Source organism: Panthera tigris, chromosome A2, assembly GCF_018350195.1.
Source record: "Panthera tigris isolate Pti1 chromosome A2, P.tigris_Pti1_mat1.1, whole genome shotgun sequence".
In the NCBI taxonomy this organism is placed as follows: domain Eukaryota; kingdom Metazoa; phylum Chordata; class Mammalia; order Carnivora; family Felidae; genus Panthera; species Panthera tigris.
Genome location: NC_056661.1, coordinates 81596388 through 81619161, shown reverse-complemented (window position 1 = coordinate 81619161; position 22774 = coordinate 81596388). Strand labels below are relative to the sequence as shown.

General features: G+C 35.1%; 1 protein-coding gene across 3 annotated transcripts in view; it reads right to left on the bottom strand.

Annotated features, from left to right (window-relative positions):
* PHTF2 (putative homeodomain transcription factor 2) overlaps window positions 1-22774 on the bottom strand; it is a 126263-nt gene that overhangs the window by 13609 nt on the left and 89880 nt on the right. For all 3 annotated transcript variants that reach the window (XM_042965212.1, XM_042965230.1, XM_042965221.1), the window contains exons 8-12: window positions 16351-16537; window positions 14439-14594; window positions 8643-8861; window positions 2067-2195; window positions 135-407 (exon numbers count right to left, since the gene is read on the bottom strand). In XM_042965212.1, coding sequence (XP_042821146.1) covers window positions 135-407; window positions 2067-2195; window positions 8643-8861; window positions 14439-14594; window positions 16351-16537 — 964 coding nt within the window. The remainder of the gene's footprint in view (window positions 1-134; window positions 408-2066; window positions 2196-8642; window positions 8862-14438; window positions 14595-16350; window positions 16538-22774) is intronic.

Genomic DNA, 22774 nt, shown 5'->3' with positions numbered 1-22774 from the left:
TAAGTACTACAAAAACAAAACAGGAAAATAATTAGCGGGTCAAAATAATTTAATGAAATACTAAAATACTTCACAAATTATCTATTATGAAAAGGATAAAATATTCTCTATTCAAAATTCTATATTATACTCACCTGTTTGTAAGTTCTTTCTGCTACACAGAGCAAAAAAAAGAAAATCCACACAAGAGACACACGAACCACGAAACTTATTATAACCATAGAAAGAACTATGACATCTTCATTAGAACCAAATGCAATCACATAAAGTTCTGAAGCAGAGTGTGTTGTGAGTTGTTCCAAGTCTGTAGCTTGGGAGAGTCGGAAAACAAATGGAGTTAAACCCAGGATTAGAGAGATTGCATTTCCAAAAATCTGGTATCCTATTCCTGGTATATGGCTGTTCACCTATATTGAGAGAGAGAGAGAGAGAGAGAGAGACAGAAAGAAACCCAACTGTACATAAATTTTATCTACAGTAAAATGAATTCTATTAGGCATTATTTTATTTATAGCGGTATAAAATCATTTTGTTAAAATATATGAGTTTTAATACACAAATAATGAAATTTAAATTGACTCAAAGTTTGAGAGCATATTACAGGTAGATTGTAAGTCATTATATGTTCAGTTTTTAAAAACAGTTCATTATCAGATTTCTAATTCACTAAGTAGATGCAAAAGGATGAACTATTTTGGTCTTACCTAGGTCTGGGGAAAAAATTCTATAGATCTCACTATTTCAAAAGTTAGAAATATTCACAAATACTTCCATATTAAAAAGAATGAGATCTCATAACCACTTAAGTTCAGTACATAAAAAGAAAAATCTAGAATTACACTTATTTGATAAATTTGCAATCTGTGTTTTCCTTCAAAGAGCTCAGTATACAAATGGATATCTCCTTATACTTTAAAACCATTTTAAAAGAAAATGTGTTAGAGGGGGGAAAATTAAATAAAAAAGGGGAAAAAGGGAGAATTATGAAAAAGGAAACTGAAAATGAAATAATGGGAAATATAAGACTGGTAGGACTGGGAGGGATCTAGCTAACTTTCTATCATCATATTATACATTCTGGAAACAACCTGCTAGTTCACAGACAGCTAAGGTATGGAGCACCAACTAGATCCACATCTCCAGAGATTCCTTAGGAGTATGTTATAGGATGGAAATCAATTTCTAGAGCAGTTACTTTAATTTCTGTCCTCCGTAAAGTATGCATAATAGTTCTTACATAATGAACAATGCATGGAAATTTAGAAGTGTAAGTAAAATTGGGGTGCCTGGGTGGCTCAGTCGATTAAGCTTCTGACTTCGGCTCAGGTCATGATCTCACGCTCTTGAGTTTGAGCCCGGAGTCTGGCTCTGTGCTGACAGTTCAGAGCATGGAGCCTGCTTCAGATTCTGTGTCTCCTCTCTCTGCCCCTCCCTCGCTCACACTGTCTCTCTGTCTCTCAAAAATAAATAAACATTTTAAAAAATTTAAAAAAAAGTCCAAGTTAAATCATGCCTAGTTGCCCAAGAGGAATCAGATAAAATTTAATAAGTAGTAATGATTTCATAAAAGACACAATTTCATAACTGAAATTAAAACCCATAGTATTTGTACTCTACCTCCTGAAACTACTCAAAACCTGTTACCCCTAGCTGCATTTACTTCTATATATTTAAGTGGGCAAGCAAGTATCAATATAAATATTCTATTTTGATTTTTTTAAATAATAAATGAAGCAGGAGGGAGGACACAGGAAAATAAGCCTTCATCAACACTTGTGTATGTCTAGCACAATTTGATCCATGAAAAGCAAAAGAAAGAATAACATAAAAGAAGAAAATTTTAAATTGCATCATCTGTTCTTAGTCAGAAGAATTGAAACACTAAAGCATGACAGTGGTTTGGTGACAAATCACTGTATAAATCACAGACAGGACCAAATACAAATACTTTTTTTTCATGTTGAAGAAATGAGATAAGTTGTAAACATAACATCCTAGTAATTATTTATTATATTAATAATTGCTGTCTTATTCCTGAACTAAAAGAATAATATTTAAGCACTCACTCTGTTCATTATCATTCCACTGATTTCAAGCACAGACATGTCTGCTTTCTTGCAGTCATTGCCTTCCCATACTATAGCACTTATTTTCTCTAATCCCGGGTGGGAATTATGGAGCCAGGGCAAATGACTCTATAAAAAATAAACAGAAATTGGTGAATACATTTGTCACATTTCATAAATAAAACGTGTGTATATATATAAAATACACTAAAAAACAAATTGGTGAATGCATTTATCGTATTTTATAAAACAGAACATATGTATGTCTGAACACGGGTATACCTGTATGTACATACACCCAATTTCAAAGACACTAAAATTCTATCTTAACATTAATTAGCATATACATTGAACAGATGGCATAAAAATTACAGTTATAAAAATGTGTACATTAAGAACTTCCTCTAATAGGTGTTAGGCAAGCTACTATTCAAAAATCCTCTAAAATGTGTCAGCAAAAGCCCTTAGTTGTCAATTGTCTACATAGCTACATAGCTACTAATATAGTAGTGTTCAAAAACAAATGGATATCAAATTGTTCATATTACTGACTCTCCAACTTACGGTTGTTCAATACAAAGCACATGACAGCTAAGATTTAAACCTCTCTGAAATACTAAACAGTGATACAATCTCATCCTGGAAGAGACTCTTCCGCATGCCCTTACCCTCATTATTTAATTTAGTTACTTTTCTGTATTTTAATCTAGCATTTCCCCAAAGGATTAACTTTTTTTTGTTCCTTTGAGTATATATTGCTAATGGAAGCACATGATACTAAAAGTACTCTCTCAATGTTTCAAGAAATAGAAAAAGGCAAAAAAAAAAAAAAAAAAAAAGAAAAAAAAGAAAAATTGAAAGCCTTAATACAAAGGATCAGATGCTTAAGTTTGTTTTTTTTGTTTGTTTTAGATAATTAAAATAATAAAACTTTGGGGTGCCTAGCTGGCTCAGTCAGAAGATGTGCCTCTTGATATTGCGGTTGTGAGTATGAGCCCCACATTAGCTGTAGAGATTACTTAAAAATAAAATCTTTAGGGGCGCCTGGGTGGCTCAGTCGGTTAAGTGTCTGACTTCGGCTCAGGTCATGATCTCATGGTTCGTGGGTTTGAGTCCCGTGTTGGGCTCTGCACTGACAGCTTGAAGCCTGGAGCCTGCTTCAGATTCTATGTCTCCCTCTCTCTCAAAAACAGATAAAACATTAAAAATTTTTTTTAATAAAATCTTTAAATAAATAAATAAATAAATAAATAAATAAATAAATAAAACTTCAAAATAGGATGTTGGGGATTAAAGACAGCAACAAAATTCAACACTAATCTTTACCTTATCAGATATTCATGAGAAGTTAAAACATTAAAAGATTAGACCCAAAATGGCATGAATTTACATTACAGTATTACTAACTTATTTTTATAACATATTTCATTAAAATAACTTCTAACAATGAGTAGAAGAATCTACTATAGTTATAGTTATTCTCTGAAGAACAGAAATGTGATTAAAATATGGTAAAGGTAAGTTTTTTGAAAACTTAAGGAATTGTTTTCCTGTAGGGAGAATAAAATTGCATTGATTTGTTTTGATTAAAGATATAAAATAGTCATTAATAATACGTAAGAAAACAGATATGGGAAGTTATTATCATTCTGAGTCGAACATTAATTTTCTGCATGTAAAGCTATATATACCAGGTTTACTATAAGCAGAATAAAAATTGATGAATAATTACAGGCAAACCGTAATGCCACTAGCCATATTATTAGCAAAGTTCTTTTACATTTAGTTTACTTGACTATGAAGAAGTTTTCTCTAAAAATTTATCTTTTCCAAAGATATGGTATTTTAATATACACTAACCATCATAGTATATATTTCATTATTGGAGAGCCTTCAAAACTGTTAAGACATTAGTTATTAACTATCCACTTAATTCCACAAATGAAAATTCCACAAAATATTCTAACTAGGATAAAAGTTATTTGTACCGAAATATGTATCAAACTTTCCACGGAAATTTAATCATTATGAAACAACATGGGCTCAAAGGCTAGGAAGAAGAGCTAGAAGCTGAATGCAGAGTGTAAAGCCTGGAGAGACAAGATTTCAACCACTGATTTACAGGCTTCTAATCTTCTTAAACTCTCAGTCTGTTAACAGTGAATTAAAGCCTTCCCAATTACATGAAGCAAGGCATATCAAGGTCTATCTAGGACAGAAATAGGAATTCAAGAAGTTCACCCTCCAAAAGTATTCATTTTGCCCAGTCACCTTTGCAGTTACTTTACTTAGCATTTGATATCATCTTCCTATTTCTAGAAAGCCAACAGGTAGGAGAAAGAGAGCAACTAGAAACTGGTGAATTTAAAAAGACTTAACTGGAAAAAAAAAAAAAAAAGAAAGAAAAACCCAACCCAACCCTGTATCTGTGTGTGTGAAATATATTCTGAAACCACAGTCTTGTTGCAACATGTGCTGTCTACAGTGTATGAAGAGCAGCATTACATGAAATGCTTTTTCAGAAAGGCTCAAGGAAAACTGAATAATTCCATTTCATAATTTTATCATATAGGTTCTTCTTGGTATATTTTTCAGACTAAAATCTGGATCCTCATTCAAAATCTCAACTGCTTTGTTTCATGTTCATTCAAAACTGCCTGAAAACATTAACACTTAATTGGTTCCATGTTTTATTTCAAGTAAATTCACCATGACAACCGCTTTACTGCAGTTTCTACCTGTGGGAACTGTACCCATTAAAATCTGGCTTCACCTACTGCAAAATGAATTTCACTTGAATATGGCCTCATACTTTATTATATACTCAGCCACGACTGGGGGAGAGAAGTTTTCTGCTGTAGAAATGTTTCAGTTACTATTTCCAAAGAAAATAAAACAAACAATAAAACAAAACTACAGATTTGGTGACATCCTGCCTAGAACACACAGATTCAGATGCTCATTGTTTCTTCGTAAGGAGGTATTTTTCAGTTTTTATGGTGGGCAGAAAACGGTCCTCCAAACCCAATAAACCCAATACAGATCTTAGTCTAATAAGAAAAAACTGGTAGCTTTTCATTAAAGGGAGCTAATTTCCATTACATGGCTACTATTAAAACTGAAGATATGAGCTCATTTTTTAGAAGCCTGAGAATAAGAAATGTGTGTAAAATCAAGTCTTTAATCCGCAAGCAAAACCAATGTAAGTCTGTGATACTGTAATTAATATGCAGAGTAGAACATTAAAAATCATACCAAAAGGAGCAGAGTAGTGGGATAGATTTAGGGCCAACTAATTCTGTACAGCATCCTTTAAAAACAATTTGGAATGCTTTGAAAAACCTGTATTTCCTTTCATTCATTTACTCAATTTTTGTTAAACACCTACTAAGTACCAAGCACTGTGTGATACAACTATGAGCAAAAGAACACACAGTCCCTGTTTCTATGCCTCTGATGGTGTCACTGGGAAAATAGCTCACAGGCATTTTCCTAAACTTCAATTTCAGCTCTCTGCCCAGTGACTTAGATGAATATCCAGGTGACTCATCCAACAACCTGTTCTCATGGATTGTTTCTTATTTTTTGCTTCTTAAATTCCAAGGACCTTCAGCTACTCCCATGGCCATAGTCTGGGCCTTGGACTGAAATGCTCGACTTCTCATCTTACCAGGTCTCACAAACCTTCAATTCTAAAACACTTCTGAACACACCTATCCTTCAGTCTATCCCCTTCTTGGTTTCATTTTCTTCTCTATCTAACATTGTTTGGACTCTTAGCATTTCCATTATTTCATGGTCTCTCCTGTTCCTTGAATAACAACTATTTACTGAGCACCTACATTGTATGACTTTGGGTGTGTTATTTAATTCTGAGCCTCAATTTTCTCATCTATGAAATGAATATATAACCATATATATAAAAGATACACTACACTGTTGTAGGTTGTGAAAATTATATGACATAATGCTTCTAGATTACTATGCACAGTGCCTGGCATGTAGTGAATGCTTTTTAAATGTTTGCTTTATTGATTACCACAACTGTATTTCAGAGACTATCACACAACTGTGTGGATTGAGCAATCACAAATTCATGGTTTCAGATACCATCTGGACCCTCAACAATATGGCAGTGTGACTCTTAATGTGTTCATTGGCTTGAATACATGCACAAACAAACTCTCTTCACTTTTCACAAATGATAACTGTGAGCCGTCACCACCAATCCTATCATCTCACTTGTTGTTAACAGACCTCCTGGCCTCCTGCACTACATTAGGCAATAATCCTTTCATCATCTTACTAATTTTTCTCTGTGCACTTACTCCTCCTCCTATTTCAGCAGAAGATGTGATCCCCTTCCTATCAAAGGCAAAACTTCCTAATTATGGTTCCCCTCTAGAATCCTAAGAAATCTCATTCAACAACTTCTTCTCCTGTATCTCTTCAGTCCTTCCCTCCTGGGTTTCCCCTATGTACACAGGTGCTCAAATATCTCACATCTTGGGGGGGGGGGGGGAGAGAGGGGGGTGGAGTCAAAACATTCCCTCAATTCTATTTCTCCATCTTTTAACAATGTTTATGGCTTAATTTGTAGCCCAAAGTTTTAAATTTTAGGATATTTGAATTATTGATTGCCTCATTTTGATATTTGAATGTGTTTCTTGTGTTCTTTAAAAAATTCTTCTCTTACCAAAAGTAACAAAGATTTTTCTCCTATATTTTCTTGTAAACATTTTAAGGTTTTGTTTCTTCACATTTAGGAACTATCTGGAATATATTTTTGTATATGAATAATCATTTGATCTATAACTATATACTGAAGAGTTCATTCTTCTCCCAATGGTTGTAATGCCACTTACGTCATATATTAGAGACCCATGTAACATGCACTACTTCAGGGTTTTTTATTCTGTCCCATTGGTCTATTTGTTTATACACTGTCTTGGTCTGCTTGGGCTGATATAAGAAAATACCACAGAATTTCTATGGCTTAGAAACAATAGAAGTCTATTTCTCACAGTTCTGGAGGCTCGAAGTCCAAGATCAAGGTGCTGGCAGTTTTGGTGTCTGATGAAATCCCACTTCCTGGCTCAGAGACTGCCTTCTTTTTGCTGTAACCTCATAATGGTAGAAGGGGCAAGGGAGCTCTCTGGGGTCTCTTTCATAGGGCACTCTACATATTCATGAGGGCTCCACCCATATAACCTAATCACCTCCTAAAGGCCCTATCTCCAAATACCATCACCTTGGGCTTTAGGTTTCACCAAAGGAACTGGTGAGTGGGAGGGGGAGGGCATAAACATTCAGTCTATAGCAGACGCCCATAGCATACTATCTTTATTACTGTATGTACTTTCTAAGTAAGTTTTTATATCTGGCAGGGAAAGTCTCCCTGTTGTTCTTCAAAACTGCTTCAGTTATTCTTGACATTTTGCTCTTCAATGTGGACTTTAAATCAGTCTAAGTTCAACCAGACAGGCAAACAAACATAACTGGTGTAATTTTGATAGAAAAAGCAGTGATAATGGACATCTCTGAGTGTTTCTGCCTTTAATAGAAACACTTCTAAAATCTCATCATTATAGGTTTTTAGAAGCTATAGCTCTTTGATAGCTACCTTTTAGTGGATTAAGGAAGTTCCCTTCTACCTCTAATTTTCTAAGAGTTTAGTTGTTGGTTTTATTTTTAGGATTTGATGAAAAGTTAAATAAGAGAAAGAAGAGGAAGAGTGAAAATTTTAAATAACCACCGTGTTTCTGGACTGGTGAGTGGATGGATGGAGATGTCACTCACTAAGATTTTGAGTCCCAGAAGAAAAACAGATTTATAAGGGAAGATGGGGTGTTTGGTTAAATTTGAGATACTGGTGGAACATTCAAAAGAAGATATGCTATAGAGGTGTGCTGTCCAATATGGTACCCTATTCACATGTGGCTATTCAGTACTTGAAGTGGCTAGTCTAAATAAGTTGTGCCTGTCAGGGTTTACAATAGATTGTGAAGACTTAGTATAAAAAAAGCAAAATATTTCATTAGTATTTTTCACATTGGTTGTAAGTTGAAGTGAAAATATTTTGAATAAACTGGGCTAAGTAAAACATATTAAAATTAATTTCACCTTTTTAAACATTTTAAATGAGGCTACCTGAAAATTTAAAATTACATATGTGATTCTCATTATATGGGCTCTTAGGAGATATAAATCTGGTACTGAGATATAGATTTGTGAATTATAACCTTATAGGTGGAGTTAAGGCCATGAGTGCTGGTCTGACCATGAAGTATGCTGAGGGAGAAAAGGACTAATGCATCTAAAACACAATTTGACTTACAAAACTCCATTTACCAACAACCTCTCAGTAGCAACATCAGAGACACAACCATAATATAAATACTGAGATTCTATGTTCCAATGAAGCCAGACCACAGCTCACATAAAAAGGAAAAAAAAAAAATCACAGGAATATTACTTTAATTGAATGTAAGCTTTTTCTTTACCTCTATAAAATTTGTACATACATTCAAAAGAGCTGGACTGAGAGCCCCAAATAACCCAATGCTGTAAACTAACCTGATGAAAAGGGTCGTCTCTATATTCTTTTTTCACACTTGGATTAATTTGAGGATTTTCCATATCTGTCTCACTGGTACAAGATGACCGGCACTCTGCACAGTGTAACAAGTCTTCCCATAATACATCTTCTGTTTCAGATTCTGGCCTTGTACTCTCAGAATCCTGTCTGGAACTTGAACAGCGAGAGCTGCAACTAGTACCCGATTTAGGGGCATCCTGAAATCAAGATATTCTTTGACATTAATACAATTTATGTACCCTTTCCAAATCAAAGGATTCTATCAGAACCATACTTTGCTACTTTTTGCTGCAATGACAAGTACACTGTCAAATGACAGTGAAATAGCAAAACATTAAAGATATATATTAGTGTTTAAGGAGTAACAGAATTTTTTTATTATCAAAAATCTATTTGATTTCACATCTCAGCTCGTGTTATTTTGCATGCAAAGGTTGTGCTTGTTTTCTCTTAAATTTTTATACAAAGTTCAGAATTCAGGCAAGCAGAGACCAGCCTAAGTTCATATGAACTGTATAGTCAATGAATATTAACCAACTTTAACCGATGTGTTTAACGTATTTTGAGTATTAAGAGTATTTTCTTACTCTCATTTTTTTTTTTAGCAACAGTGGATCTCATATACCTACTGTTTTTGTTTTTCAAACAGAAGTTCAAGAAACTGATGTAAAACTGGTAAATAATCTATACCAGGAAGATAACTGCCAACTCATGTTTTTGAGGTCATCTATGGTACAAAAGTGAAACCTAAAAGGTACAAGTTACATAATTTCTAATCAATTTACTTCTTTTCCTAGGAATTGTTATTGTATAAAATAAATATTCTGAGTAAAAGTTTGATTTAATAATTGAAAACGGAGTGCCTGAGTAGCTCAGTTGGTTAAGCATCTGACTCTTGGTTTTGGCTCCAGTCATGACCTTATGGTTTGTGAGATGGAGCCCCACATTGGGCTCTGCACTGACAGCACGAAGCCTGCTTGGGATTTTTTCTCTTCCTCTCTCTCTGCCCCTCTCCTGCTCACATTCTCTCTCTCTCAAAATAAATAAGCTTAAAAAATAATTCAAAATAACTTTTACTGAATAAAGAATGGTAATCCTTACAGCCAAGTATGCTGAAATTTTCACATTTATTTTTAGCTATCCTATGTCGTCACTAAGACTGTCAATTTAACCTCTAAAGTGTTTTATGTGTATCTCTTTCTCCTTCTCATGCTATCACCAGCTTTTATCATCTACACTTTGTTTGCTATAAAGAGGCTCCTAACTGACCCCTATCCGAAAGGCCTTCCCCACTTTCCAGATTAATCTTCCAAAAGTGCAGCTTTTTTCCATTCCTCTGACCAAAGTCCTTCTGTGACTTCACACTGCTCTCCTGGATAAAGTTCAAATTCCTTCACCAGCATGATTGTCTTCAAATGTGCTATTCTTTGGACTTTGGTTCTCCACTTGTCCCTACCACAACCTTCTCCTCCAGTGACAAGGGGCTACTCCCCAGCCCCTAAACCTGTTTGTTCTTTGCCACTCTAGTCTCTAATTATGTTCCTACCTTGTATCCTACTCTCCTTTACAACCTACTCAACCAAGCGTCTGGAAAATGCCATCTGTATCCCTTTCTAGGTGGCTTACCTTGTTTCTGACCCTTAGTTTAGTCTTCTACCAAGGGGGAATAAAACCACCTATCTTAATTAAAGAGACACTGAAAATTAAATGAGCACTGTAGCTTTTAAGACAAACCAGGTACAAAGCAGGGGCTCCACAAATGTTAGTTCTGGAGCCTTCTAATTTTTTTTTTAACGTTTATTGATTTTTAGACAGAGAGAGACAGAGCATGAACAGGGGTGGGTCAGAGACAGAGGGAGGGAGACACAGAATATGAAACAGGCTCCAGGCTCTGAGCTGTCAGCACAGAGCCTGATGCGGGGCTCAAACCCACGAACTGTGAGATCATGACCTGAGCCGAAGTTGGACGCTTAACCGACTGAGCCACCCAGGCGCCCCTGGAGCCTTCTATTTAGAGTGATCCCTTTGTCCCTGAAGTGAGGTATTATTATTTATTTTCACGACAATAAATTTTACATTCCTATTCAGCATCTATAATATTGTCTGTTATTAAATGTTCATGTACTTCATATGCTCAAATAAGTCATAACTCTCAATTATACTGTAAGTCAATGAAAGACAAAAACCATTTTTTTGCCACCCTCACCACAAGTTAACAAAATATCTTGAATGAATGAGACAGGTTATTGATAATTAATTTACTGATATTAGAATGGAGCACCATGAAAACACATTTAGTGTGCTGATTACGGATTTGTGGGAGAATTATATGTTTGAAGGAGAAGTAAAAGTGTTTTGAAAGAGTTGAGCAGGAAAGTAAGTAAAGAAATCAAAATAAAAAAATACAGAAAGAAAAAAGGTAAAAATCAGTCTGCTTTGTCTTATAAAAAGCACTCCAAAAATATATGATTCACTAATGCCAACCAGAATACTTGAAGCATAAGCAGTTTTCATTACAACTGTTTTCATTAGCTAGCAAGGCACAGAATGCATTAGGAAACCAGTAATGGCTAGTTTAAATTTTTTGATAAAACTAGCTAATTATCTATCATTAATTTCTGATGTAGATTTGCTAATCAGATACAGAAATGAGTAACAGGATTAAAGCCCTGATGATTATTTAACTGAAACTAATGGGTGATTTTAGGGATAAGAAAATATCTCTAATTCTTTACAGATGCATTTTGCCAAATACTGATTAATAAGTGGGCTACTTTACAAATGTAAAATCTAAAAATTATGGTCTATAACTGATTACATGCCAAACAGAATTTTGCCTGCAATATTTAGGTGATTAATGGCCACTTTGGATTCCACTACAAATTGCTGAATAAGGGCTAAAAATTAGAAATTTCTGAATTGAAGAAAGCAGCTCAAGTTAATAGCTCATTTAATTTGGTTTGCTCTGCTCATTTTAAATCATTTTAGACATTTAGCTAAAACTGAGCATATAATCAAATTAAGGGGAGAAAAAATATTTATTTGAAAGGAATAAGAATTTATAACATAAATGCTTTGTGCCAGGTAATTGTGCAAATCTTATTTAATCCTAACAATCCAATGAGGCTTGTCTCTCTCCACTGTACAAATGCAGAAACTGAGACTCAGAGAAGTTAAATAACTTTTCCAAAGTCACTTAAATATTCTGAGTCCAAGCCCACAGTTTCTTTATTATGACTGCCATCAAAACTGAAACCTAATTTTCAATAGGGAATAAAAACTGAAAGGTATTTGTAGAGTTAAACAAAGCAGGATGGGGCAGGCAACTGGGCAAATGCCTAAAAGAAGGTATCAATTCCACAGGACATCCCCTATGCCAGATAATCAAGTAACTCTACCACCATCTTCCCAACAGGAGACTAGAAGAAGACAACCAGATATACATAGTGGATAGTAGAAAAAGGCAAAAAAACTGGGGCAGAAGTGGGGATGGGAGAGTTGAGGGGTGGGAGGAAAGAAGGTTAAGTGAAAGTCTACATATTGAATGACAAGACCACCTCATTCCCAATCTCCTTGATGCCAAACATTACGGCAGCCTAATATAATATCTACCACCCAAACCACCAAAGATTGGATGATTCTTCCTGAAAAACTAAAATCCCCTAAAAAGTGTATCTATAGATATTGACATTCGAGAGCCTTATAACAAATGGCTGTATCCCTAACCACTCATTTTATAGTGAAGACCACCAGTTCCACCCAAGCACAAAGTGCTTCCCAAAATGATTCCTTTGTGCCTCAACCTGAAAGAAAAAAATATCACCAGTAATTTGAAAAGAACAGAATAATATATACATAAAGAAGTAAAACAATATTACAACACTATGGCTATCTGTCTCAATTTTACTTATTCAAAGGAGGTTTCATTTTGCTTTTTTTTTTTTTTTTAATGTTTGTTTGTTTTTAAGAGAGAGAGAGAGAGAAAAAGAGTGCAAATGGGGGAGGTGCAGAGAGAGCAGGAGACAAAGAATTCAAAGCAGGCTCCAGGCTCTGAGCTGTCAGCACAGAGCCAGATGCAGGGCTCAAACTCGCAAGCCGTGAGATCATGACCTGAGCCAAAATCAGATGCTTAACCAACTGAGCCACCCAGGAGCCCTTGTTTTGCTTTTTTAAAATACCTTGTGAGGTTGATTTGAGAGTCAAAATTTTCTTGAACTGAAATGTAGTTTTTAAAGAGATTTTTTTTAAGTGTTTATTTAATTTTGAGAGAGAGAGAGAGACTGAGCCCAAGCAGAAGAGGGGCAAAGAGAGAGGGAGACAGAGGATCTGAAGCTGGCTCCATGCTAACAGCAGAGTCCAATGCTGAGCTCAAATTCATGAACTGCAAGATCATGACCTGAGCCAAAGTCAGACGCTCAACCGACTGAGCCATCCCAGTGCCCCTGAAATGCAGTTTTTAAAATATGTTCTAGTCTAAAGCTCCTCACTTTACAAATAAAGAATCTGAAGACAAGATTTTATTTTTAGGTAATCTTTTACATCATTAAAAAAAGATTGAAAACAATCAATGCCGATTTGCTACTTATCAGCCTTATTTAACCTGAAACCTGGAAGATTTTAAGCAACATATTTATTTAAAAGTTAAGATCAGTAGAATATTGGTCTGCCCTTCAAGAATCTCAATAGTTCAAAATATAGCTGCAAATCAAGAAAAGCAAAGATTATGGGGTAAAAAAAGTACCTCCAAAGCCAAATAATTTATTCTCTTAGAGAGTGGAGACTTCTTTCTATAAGAGGTCCTGAAATCCCTTCTAGTACCAACTGACTTCTAACGATACCTAGTGTAACACTGAGAAATTAACGAGACTGAATTTCACAAGTATATCAGATGATCCAGGTGAACAGGCAATGAGCAGACACACTGGCATTAGTGTCTGCCTAATGGCAGCCACTGAGAGAAGAAACATAGCCACAGTTACCAGCAAGATTAAACAGAGCTACAACCACAGAGAAGAATGTACAAAGAAGTAACTCTTCTAAGCTTAAAACAATCAAGGTATTCACACTCACAGCAAGCATAATGTGTGATTTTTCAAAAGTATAGCCCTAAATCATCCAGGAAAAAATTCTAGTATAGTCTCAAAAGAGGAGAAGGCAATGTTTATCAAAAAGTGACATAAGTGACATCTGCCTTGAAGTCAGGTAATGAAATTTTCTGTCCTTAGAATAAAAACTAAAAATACAATTGAATGAAATTCTTTTTCTATTTAAATAGTTTCAAGAGATGTGAAAAAGCTGGAAAAGGGTTTAGAGAAAACCAAATATTAAAAAGAAAGAATCAAAGAAGAAAAAATAATTGAATTTTATACTATAGGAAACTCAATAACTAGTAATAGTAACATGAAAGTCACTTGGAATGATAACTCTACTACAATCAAGAAGCTATAAAGCCTTTCATACTGTGAAAAAGACTAACACAGGCGTTCACAGATTCTCTCTCTCTAGGATGGTTGTCTTTAAAAGCAAACAATGAACTGAATGTATGAGAGTCTTTGGAGAAAATGCACAAAACGAGAACAAATGTGTAGCTATCTATCATGTGTGGAATACACAAATCCAAAACTGCTACTCTATAAACCCAGGTCATATAACAAGGTATTCATACTGATGGGATATATTTATTTCAGTAATTTTATTCAATTGTTGAAAAGAAGCTGTAAATTAGTAACATATAAGTAAGTATGTATACATATACATAAGGACAAAGTATATACCTCATTAGGGTAATGTTTCTTATAATGGTGTGATTTTCTGTTTCGAAGAATGTTCTCAGAAGTCCTGTCCACATGACGGCGTAACGGATATCCTGTTTCAGGGCCTTCTTCACTGGAGACTTCATCAGAAACATTTGTTATTGTCCTTTGAGTATCCTAAGTTGAGAGTACAGGAAGAGACTTATTGGTAATTTATGACTGAATTTGTTACTTTAAAACTGTAAGAGTTTAAATTATACATACATACACATATGTCTTCAAAAACCTAAAAGTGATTGATTAGTATTACCTGATTTTCTTTAAAAATGTCTTAAGTTAGTGACTATACTGTTATTTCAATTTTAAGAGTAATTCAACAGCTATTTGTCAAATACTGTCCTATAAAATTTCTGCTCACAAAAGGATGAGAAATAGATTTGAAAATTAAGAAATATAAAATAGGATAAAAGAAGAACAGAGACCATTTATTTAAGAGGAACTGAGAAAACCGAGATGAACTTATTATACTATTTCTACAAACCCAAAATGCGGTCAGTTACAAGCCCATTACTGGTTTAATAATGGCTTATGAGGCAGGGGGAAGTGAATGGCAGTTGTATGTATGTGCATATCAGACAGACAACGTTATGTCCATACCAATTTGTAAGAGACATCCAGAGTTTGGAAATTCTGAAACTGGGAGACTCCAGAGCTTTAGTTTTGATTTTCTCAATAAACTCATATAACTTTAGTAGGTAATACACAGCTAAAAATGTGAAAGCGGTAGGACTAAAAACTTATCTGGTGAATGATGATAGTGATGTGAAGCTCACAGTATTAAAGAGCTAAATGCTTCCAAAATCTAAAATCAGAGTAAGGGACTCTATTTCACTGCACCCCATGGTATTTATTGTATGCTACTGGTACTGAAAATACATGTATTGTCAAGTGGTAACACATATTTCACTCAAACCTAAAGAAGCAACATAAATGTTCATGCTCACATTCTATATGTAACAGAAGCAAACATCTTTTAATTTGGCCATACTGTTTTATTGTAACAGTTTTTTAAAGAAAAAATTACTTAACAAAAAAACCTGAAAGAAACAAAGAGATATATAATATTACCATAGGCTTTGTTACAATAAATGCTGGATTTCTTTATTATTTTGGAAAAGTAAACAAACAATTGCTATCCTTAACAAATGTCATCAATAAGAATTTTTTTTCAAATTAAAAACAAAACAAAACGAAACAAAACAAAACAGAACAAATGTGCTGACACCAAAGGTAATGAAATGAAAAACAGGTGATATTTTCTTATGGAGAACATGGATGGAAAGCCACATTCCTAGTTCAGTTTCTAAAATAATTTAAATGTTCCATTTAAAACAAATTCTCACACACACAGAGAAACGAGGAAAGAGAAGGTAGGTTTAACAAACATCAGTTATAAATTATAAAGTGCTTTAACATTTAAAATTTTTTTAATGTTTTTTAATTTATTTTTGAGACAGAGACAGAACATGAGCAGGGGAGGGGCAGAGAGAGAGGGAGACACAGAATCTGAAACAGGCTCCAGGCTCTGAGCTGCCAGCACAGAGCCCAACGTGCGGCTCGAACTCACGGACTGTGAGATCATGACCTGAGCTGAAGTCAGACGCCCAGCCGACTGAGCCACCGAGGCAACCCCAAGTGCTTTAACATTTTGGAAAAATTGGAGCCATCAATCAATTCAGAAGGCACCAAGTTACACTAGCAATCAAATTTAATCAAGTAACTTTATTTTCAGCTTTATCAGTGTGATTTGTAAAGGCTACAGAATAAATTCTGGAAAAAATACATACTTCAAAGGTGATTCCGATTGTCTAAGTCACTTTCCATCAGCTGATAAAAGATCACACAAACAAACAATTTTAAAAATCACACTTACTTTGCTGGAAATGTTCCTCAGTGTTCCTGTGTGCCACGTTGTCTCTTCTGGTCCAACAGTTTCACACTGAGGTTCATGGCTTTGTATTCCCTCCTCACTGCTTTTAACAGTTTTTTTCCCTTCAAGGGATACATAGCCATTGTCAGTCTCAGTTGATTTATCAATTGAATTCTTTGCTTTCTTTGATCTAAAAAGAAGAAATTGCAGAAGCATGTTATGTAGACCTAGCTTATTTTCATGGGTTACTGATAGAAATTATGCTCTGTTAAAAATTAAATCTGGTAGTTATTTTTCAGAATTTTAATGGCTATCTTATTTTTTACAATAAATAATTTAGAAATAGAATACCTATCATAAAAAGTAAGTCAATAATTGTCAATCAATGTCCTAATTTAGCTTACTTGATTGGTTTTGAGGTCTTAACAAATATCAATTCTAAGAGACATGCCCTAACTTATCAAATGATTCTTGATTAAAATCACTTGGTCTTTATGAAAAATCTATGATCAAAACTTTGCCCTTTTTATTACAGTTAATAATATATTTTAAATTTTTGTTTAAAAACTGTTTCTAAGGGTGCTTGGGTGGTTCAGTTAGTTAAGTGTTGACTCTTGATTTCAGCTCAGGTCATGATCTCAGGGTTGTGAGATCGAGCCCCAAGTTGGGCTTTGCACCGACAGCACGGAGACTGCTTAGGATTCTCTCTCTCCTTCTCTCTCTGCCCCTCCCCAACTTGTGAGTGCATGTGCTCTCTCTCAAAAAATAAATTTAAAAACAAAAAACAAAAAAACTGTTTCTATAATTATTAGATTAAATTGTGACTGGTGGTTTATCTTGGTTTTAATACTTTTGCTTACCCCAATACTTTACTATTAGTATATATAAATAAATATCTCTGATAAATTCATTGTAGTATACAAAGGAGCCATATAACCTTTTGTAGCATAAAAATATGTTAAGAAAGGGAAAACTTTATAATACAAGTTTCTGGGCACCTGGGTGGCTCAGTCAGTTAAGCATCTGACTTCGGCTCAGGTCATGATCTTGCAGTTCACAAGTTAGAGCCCTGCATCGGGCTCTGTGCTGACAGCTCAGAGCCTGGAGCCTGTTTCAGATTCTGTGTCTTCCTCTCTCTCTCTGCCCCTGCCTCTGCTCTCTTTCTCTCTCTCTCAAAAGTAAATAAACATTTAAAAAAATTAGAAAGAAATATAAATAATGGAAGAAGTAGACATGAACAACGCAAAGAAAATAAAGAAGTAACCTCTTTCACCCACTAGAAATACTCTGGAAAAAATATTAGCATCATGTAGCCATTAATTACCTAAAAGGCTACCACTGAAATTCTTCACTTATAGGAATTTAATTATTTTCAATACATAAAATACAACATGTAAAATAATAAACAAGACTTTTTGATTAACAGGCCAATGCTTGAGGAGTCTTTTTCAGAGACTCTCAGAGACTACAGAGGGTGAAAGAATAGCTATCCAAAAGAAATAGCAGAAATACAGTGGAAGTCCCACACAAAATTAAAATGTGCTCAATGCAGATTAAGCCTAAATTATTAAGCCTGTATTATTAAAAAGCAATTGCATTTAACTTTATTTAAATAAATCCCCTTGAATTTTCTGCAGAGTATCAGACTTGCAGGAAAAAAAAAATTATATTGCTTTTTTAAAGGCCAAAAACCAAAATTTTTTAAAAATGCACACAAAAAACATATCTTTAATACTATAATTAACTCAGTCGTATTGGAATCTTTTAGAACTTTGTAGGACCTTAGAACTCACCTATTCTAAATGCTCATTTTGGAAACAATGGATCAGAGATATAAAGAGATCTAAGTAATCTAAGTAACTTATATAAGGTGACAGAACTAGTTAGAGGTAAAGCCAGCATTAGAATACAGACCTTCTGACTATGAAGGTAACTATATTCTCCACACTACCTCCAAGTGCCTCCTCTTGGGGAAATTGCCTGATGGGATTTCTTAACACACTCATCAAAGCCTAAAAAGCTTTTGTTTTATACAAACAGGCCTCTCTTCTTCCTGATCTTCTCCTGCAAGGTTACTAAATGGTACAGACCACACTTCCCATAAGCTTCGCAGATGTCTGATGCCTTCTAGTCATTCAGAACACATCTCCAGAGTTGCAAGACTCAGAAGCCCAATCTCCTGACCCTTTTCTTTCTATATGACCCTAAGAGATGGAGAGACCAAGGGAATGAACCATTGAACAAAGATCACTTAAGAGTTACAGAGGGAAGGAGGAAAATGGATTAAAGTAGAGAGGAGAAAGGGCAAAACAGAAGATAAAAGATGCAGAGAAAATGTGTGACCCTCTCTGCCTCAGGAATAAAGTGATAAAATCATCAGTTATTAATTGTTCCCTTCACATCTCTCCCTTAAACATTGCGCAACATGTGGATATAGAAAAAGACCTAGGGAAATAAAGTCTTGATATTTCAAAAATGTGAGAATTGAAAAGCTAGACCAGTGTGCTGGAAAGGGATCTATGAAGGTTCTTAGAAATTACACTGGGGTGGAAAAACGGGGAAAAGGAGATGAATGGGATGAAAGAAGACTGGAAAATTGGTAGAACTATTAATCAGACAGGATATGCAAGAGGAGAAATTTATCTTAGAAGATGGAAATGCTGGCCCTCAAGGGCCTAGGAATATCCTTAGAAAGATCACTAGGCAGTTGAAAACACAGGCCTGGAGGTCTATAGTCAAAGTAGAAAAAATAGCTGAAAACCTGAAGAGTGAACCAGAACCCTAAAGGGCAAAAAGATAAAGGCCTAGGGAAAAGGGCTTTGAATCAGTAGTAACTGCTGCCTCTGGGATTTTTCTGAGGGGAATGTACTCTTGGTGGAGGGGAGGATGGAAGTACTAGCAGTAACCCATTCCACATACCTTTCTGCTATCTCCCTTCCTCTCTTCTTTATCTCTACTTCCAATCTTCTCTGGGTTGTTTCTTTCCCCACTATCTCCTCAAAGTACATGGAACACCCTCAGGAGACATCAACAGTAAGTTACTAAGCTATAGCAGCTTTCTGATGTTTCTCACAAACTAAATGCAGAGAAGTTGCAAACCAAGCTGAAAGGACAAAGAAAATAGCAAATATAAGTACCACCCTCAGAGTTTACAAAGTAGCTCAAAATACAAACAGGCAGCTTGGCAGTGGCTGGTAGTAAGGGCTCTTGCTTGAGAAGTGCTGCAGTGGGGCAGCAGGGCAGACCGGTGGCAGCCAATAATAGCACCCCATTCAAGGACAATTCTGGGGCAAGGTGTCAGGTGTAGCCCAATGGGGTTTTGGGAATGGGCTACAAATGGAGACTAACTGAATAAATAAGTATACTGAGGACAATGGGAATCAGATTTTTCAGTGATAGAGAAGGAACATGTGAATATAAAGAAAAGATAAACTTTGAGGTACCATATTTGAATTGGAGCTATCATTGCAAAGTCATGGTTTATAATACATCTAAATATAGAAATAAAAGTAGAGGGATACACACACACACACACACACACACACACACACACACCACTTTCCAGCTCTGCCCACTAAGAAGGTCTGGGAGTTTTAACACCACAACAGCAATGAGCACTTTTAGAACTCAGATCTTGCTTTCTATATACCACCCTCCTCGAAGAAATGGATGACTCGAGGGCTGAGACAGAGGAAGTACAAGCCGAACCTAAAACATTTTGTTGTTCTAGAAAGTAAGAAAGTGATCAAGGAATGATAGGGAAATATGAAAAAGACAAACTGCTCAAAGGGGCTCCACTGGCCAAATTTAGGCCAATCTGATCATCAAAATGAATAATGACATTAACCAATTGAATAAAATGAAAATCTAGGAATAAATAAGGGAAAGCTTATCCTTAAAGCAGAATGTCAACTAATAAATGCAGAAGAAATGACAGAGAAAGAAAAATCACCATTCGGCAACCACCATAATTCAGGCAATAATCATCAAATAGATGCTAAAACTAGAAGGTGAAGGTGGGATGAGAAAGAAGTTATTTTTATAATCTTCATGTGTCTCCACACAGGAGATTTGTTGATTATAAAGGGAAAAGTAAATATACAATGGAGAAATCTGGTAGATATTATATTAAGTGATTAACATCAATATCAGCAGTAAAGGAACAAATTTACTTTGTTTTCCATCTGATAGGATGCAATAAGAACTAAGTATCACTTCTCTGATATTCCTGCCAAAAATGCATAACTTGGGTTTAATCATGAAGAAACATCACACTACTAACTCAGTATTATGCTGCTAAATGTTAAACAACCAGCTCTACAGTCCTTGTTTGTAGTGTTTCCTGATTTCCATGGTGTAAGTAATCCCACCATGGCCAGTTTCAAGTACCAACCAACTGATAATGCTGACCTTGGAGTTAGGAAAAGATACACATATTTGGCACTCACAAGTCATTTGGAGTCAGATCCCAACCAGAGGCAAAACCTAAATTAAGTGACTTTGTACAAAATGACTTCCTTGTAAGTCTTCAGAAATGTTAAAAACGTGAAAGTTGAGGAAAGACTGATGTCTGTTCCAGACTGAAGGAGACTAGAGAGACATGACCCAGATTAGAGCTTCTGCGGGAAGGAACAAAGCTATTAACAGAGACCATCAGAATTTAAATGGGGTCTCTGGGTGAAAGATATATGGGAGTTCTTTGTGCTGTTCTCTCAACTCTTCTAGAAGTTTGAAATTGTTTCAAAATAAAATTACATCTTTTAAAAAGTACAAGCTGATTTGTACCCTGATTAGGGTATTCTTGGTTTGAGCATCACAAAAATGCGGAAAGGAAAGAGAGAGTAGGAAAGCTAAATTCCAATTAATGGAGGTAAAGAGGGTCAAAAACTGGCTGCTCCAGGTGATGTTTAGTTCCACCACTGACTGCTGTGTCGTTCATAGTGCCATTAAGAGCTGAAAGTAAGAACCTCAGAGAATAATATTAGTTTCTCAAAAGGAACACAGGTTACCAAGACTCAGATGCTTTATTACTACATTCCATTGTTTTAGGGAGTAAAGATACTAGAGAAAGGGAGTAGGACTGAGAGATATATTTAAAATACTAATATTGTAAAATTCTACTTAGACTAGTTTTTAAAGGGATGGGTACTTCATTCAAGTCAACTTTAAAATATGTACAAAAATAAGAGTAAGTGAATAGCATTTTGATTTTAAAACAAACATATGTATCTAAATCATCGTTCTCTACCAAAAATAAAACACACAGTACAAAAAAAGCTGGTATTAGGAATTAAAGTACTGTAGTATAGAAAGAAATGGTACTTTTTTTCATATTATCCACAAAAAAAATCTACCTTTTGACAGCCACATTTAATGCATATAATACACTAACTTGGTAAAAACCAGAGTTAACAATTTTTTTCTTAGATCAACCCAAATACCATGAGTCACAGGCATGTGGGCAATGAGGTTAGCAGTGCGGTGAAAACAGGAGACATACTAGGCCATACTGCTCTTAGTTATTTCTGTGATAGAAACAGTATTTCATGCGTTGGATTTTGAACAAAAAGCATTTGCAAAGAAACAATGTGCAATTCCACTGCCATGGTCAAGGCTTACCATGTTTTATAACTTTATAGTTAATTTTGTAACTAGCCTACTACATTAATCTTTGAATGGCATGACCTGTGTAGAATTGTTTTAAAAGTCTTATGCTTGACAAGTCAAGAAGGATAACTCTATGTCAAAAATACTCTGAGGAGGAAATGACTTTCAAAAATGTAAGCAGTGTAATTAGCTTAGTTCCTTTGTGAGATGAATGATGATTTTGGTCTTGTCTGAAAAAATGCAAATAAATGTACAGCCTATGCCATAAATAAATCATGAAAATGGTTGCGTTTTTCAACACTGAAAACTTTAACCAAAAATGTAACACAACTTTTAAAGAATTTACTAGCTTATGAAATTTCAGATCTACTGTACCAAACATGAAAACCAGTGTGTTTCTATTTGAAAAACCTCATCAGGTAATCATAACATTCATGGTACTCTGTACTGCTATAGGGAAAAAAAAAGTTGGAAATGTTTGTTGGTGCTCTTGAAAACATTTAGAGGTATATAAATAGACCCAACTGAAGATTATCCTTCCAGTACTAAAGGATATTCGAGAGATGTTCCTATGGGGAAAGTTAACAGTAGCAAATAACTCTTATTCTAGAACATGGTATGAAATTTCTAGTCCTGCTGTCATTTCTACAAGGTTAAGAATCCAGAGGGAAAGGAAGCTAGAGAGACAGAATGCATAAAATCTCAGACATTAGAAAATGACACAGAAGCCTACATATTACCTCTACTGTGTGCACAGCTATGCATATACCTTCATGATATGCTAACATAGCCCTTCAAAGACTTTTGGGCCCCTGTTTCC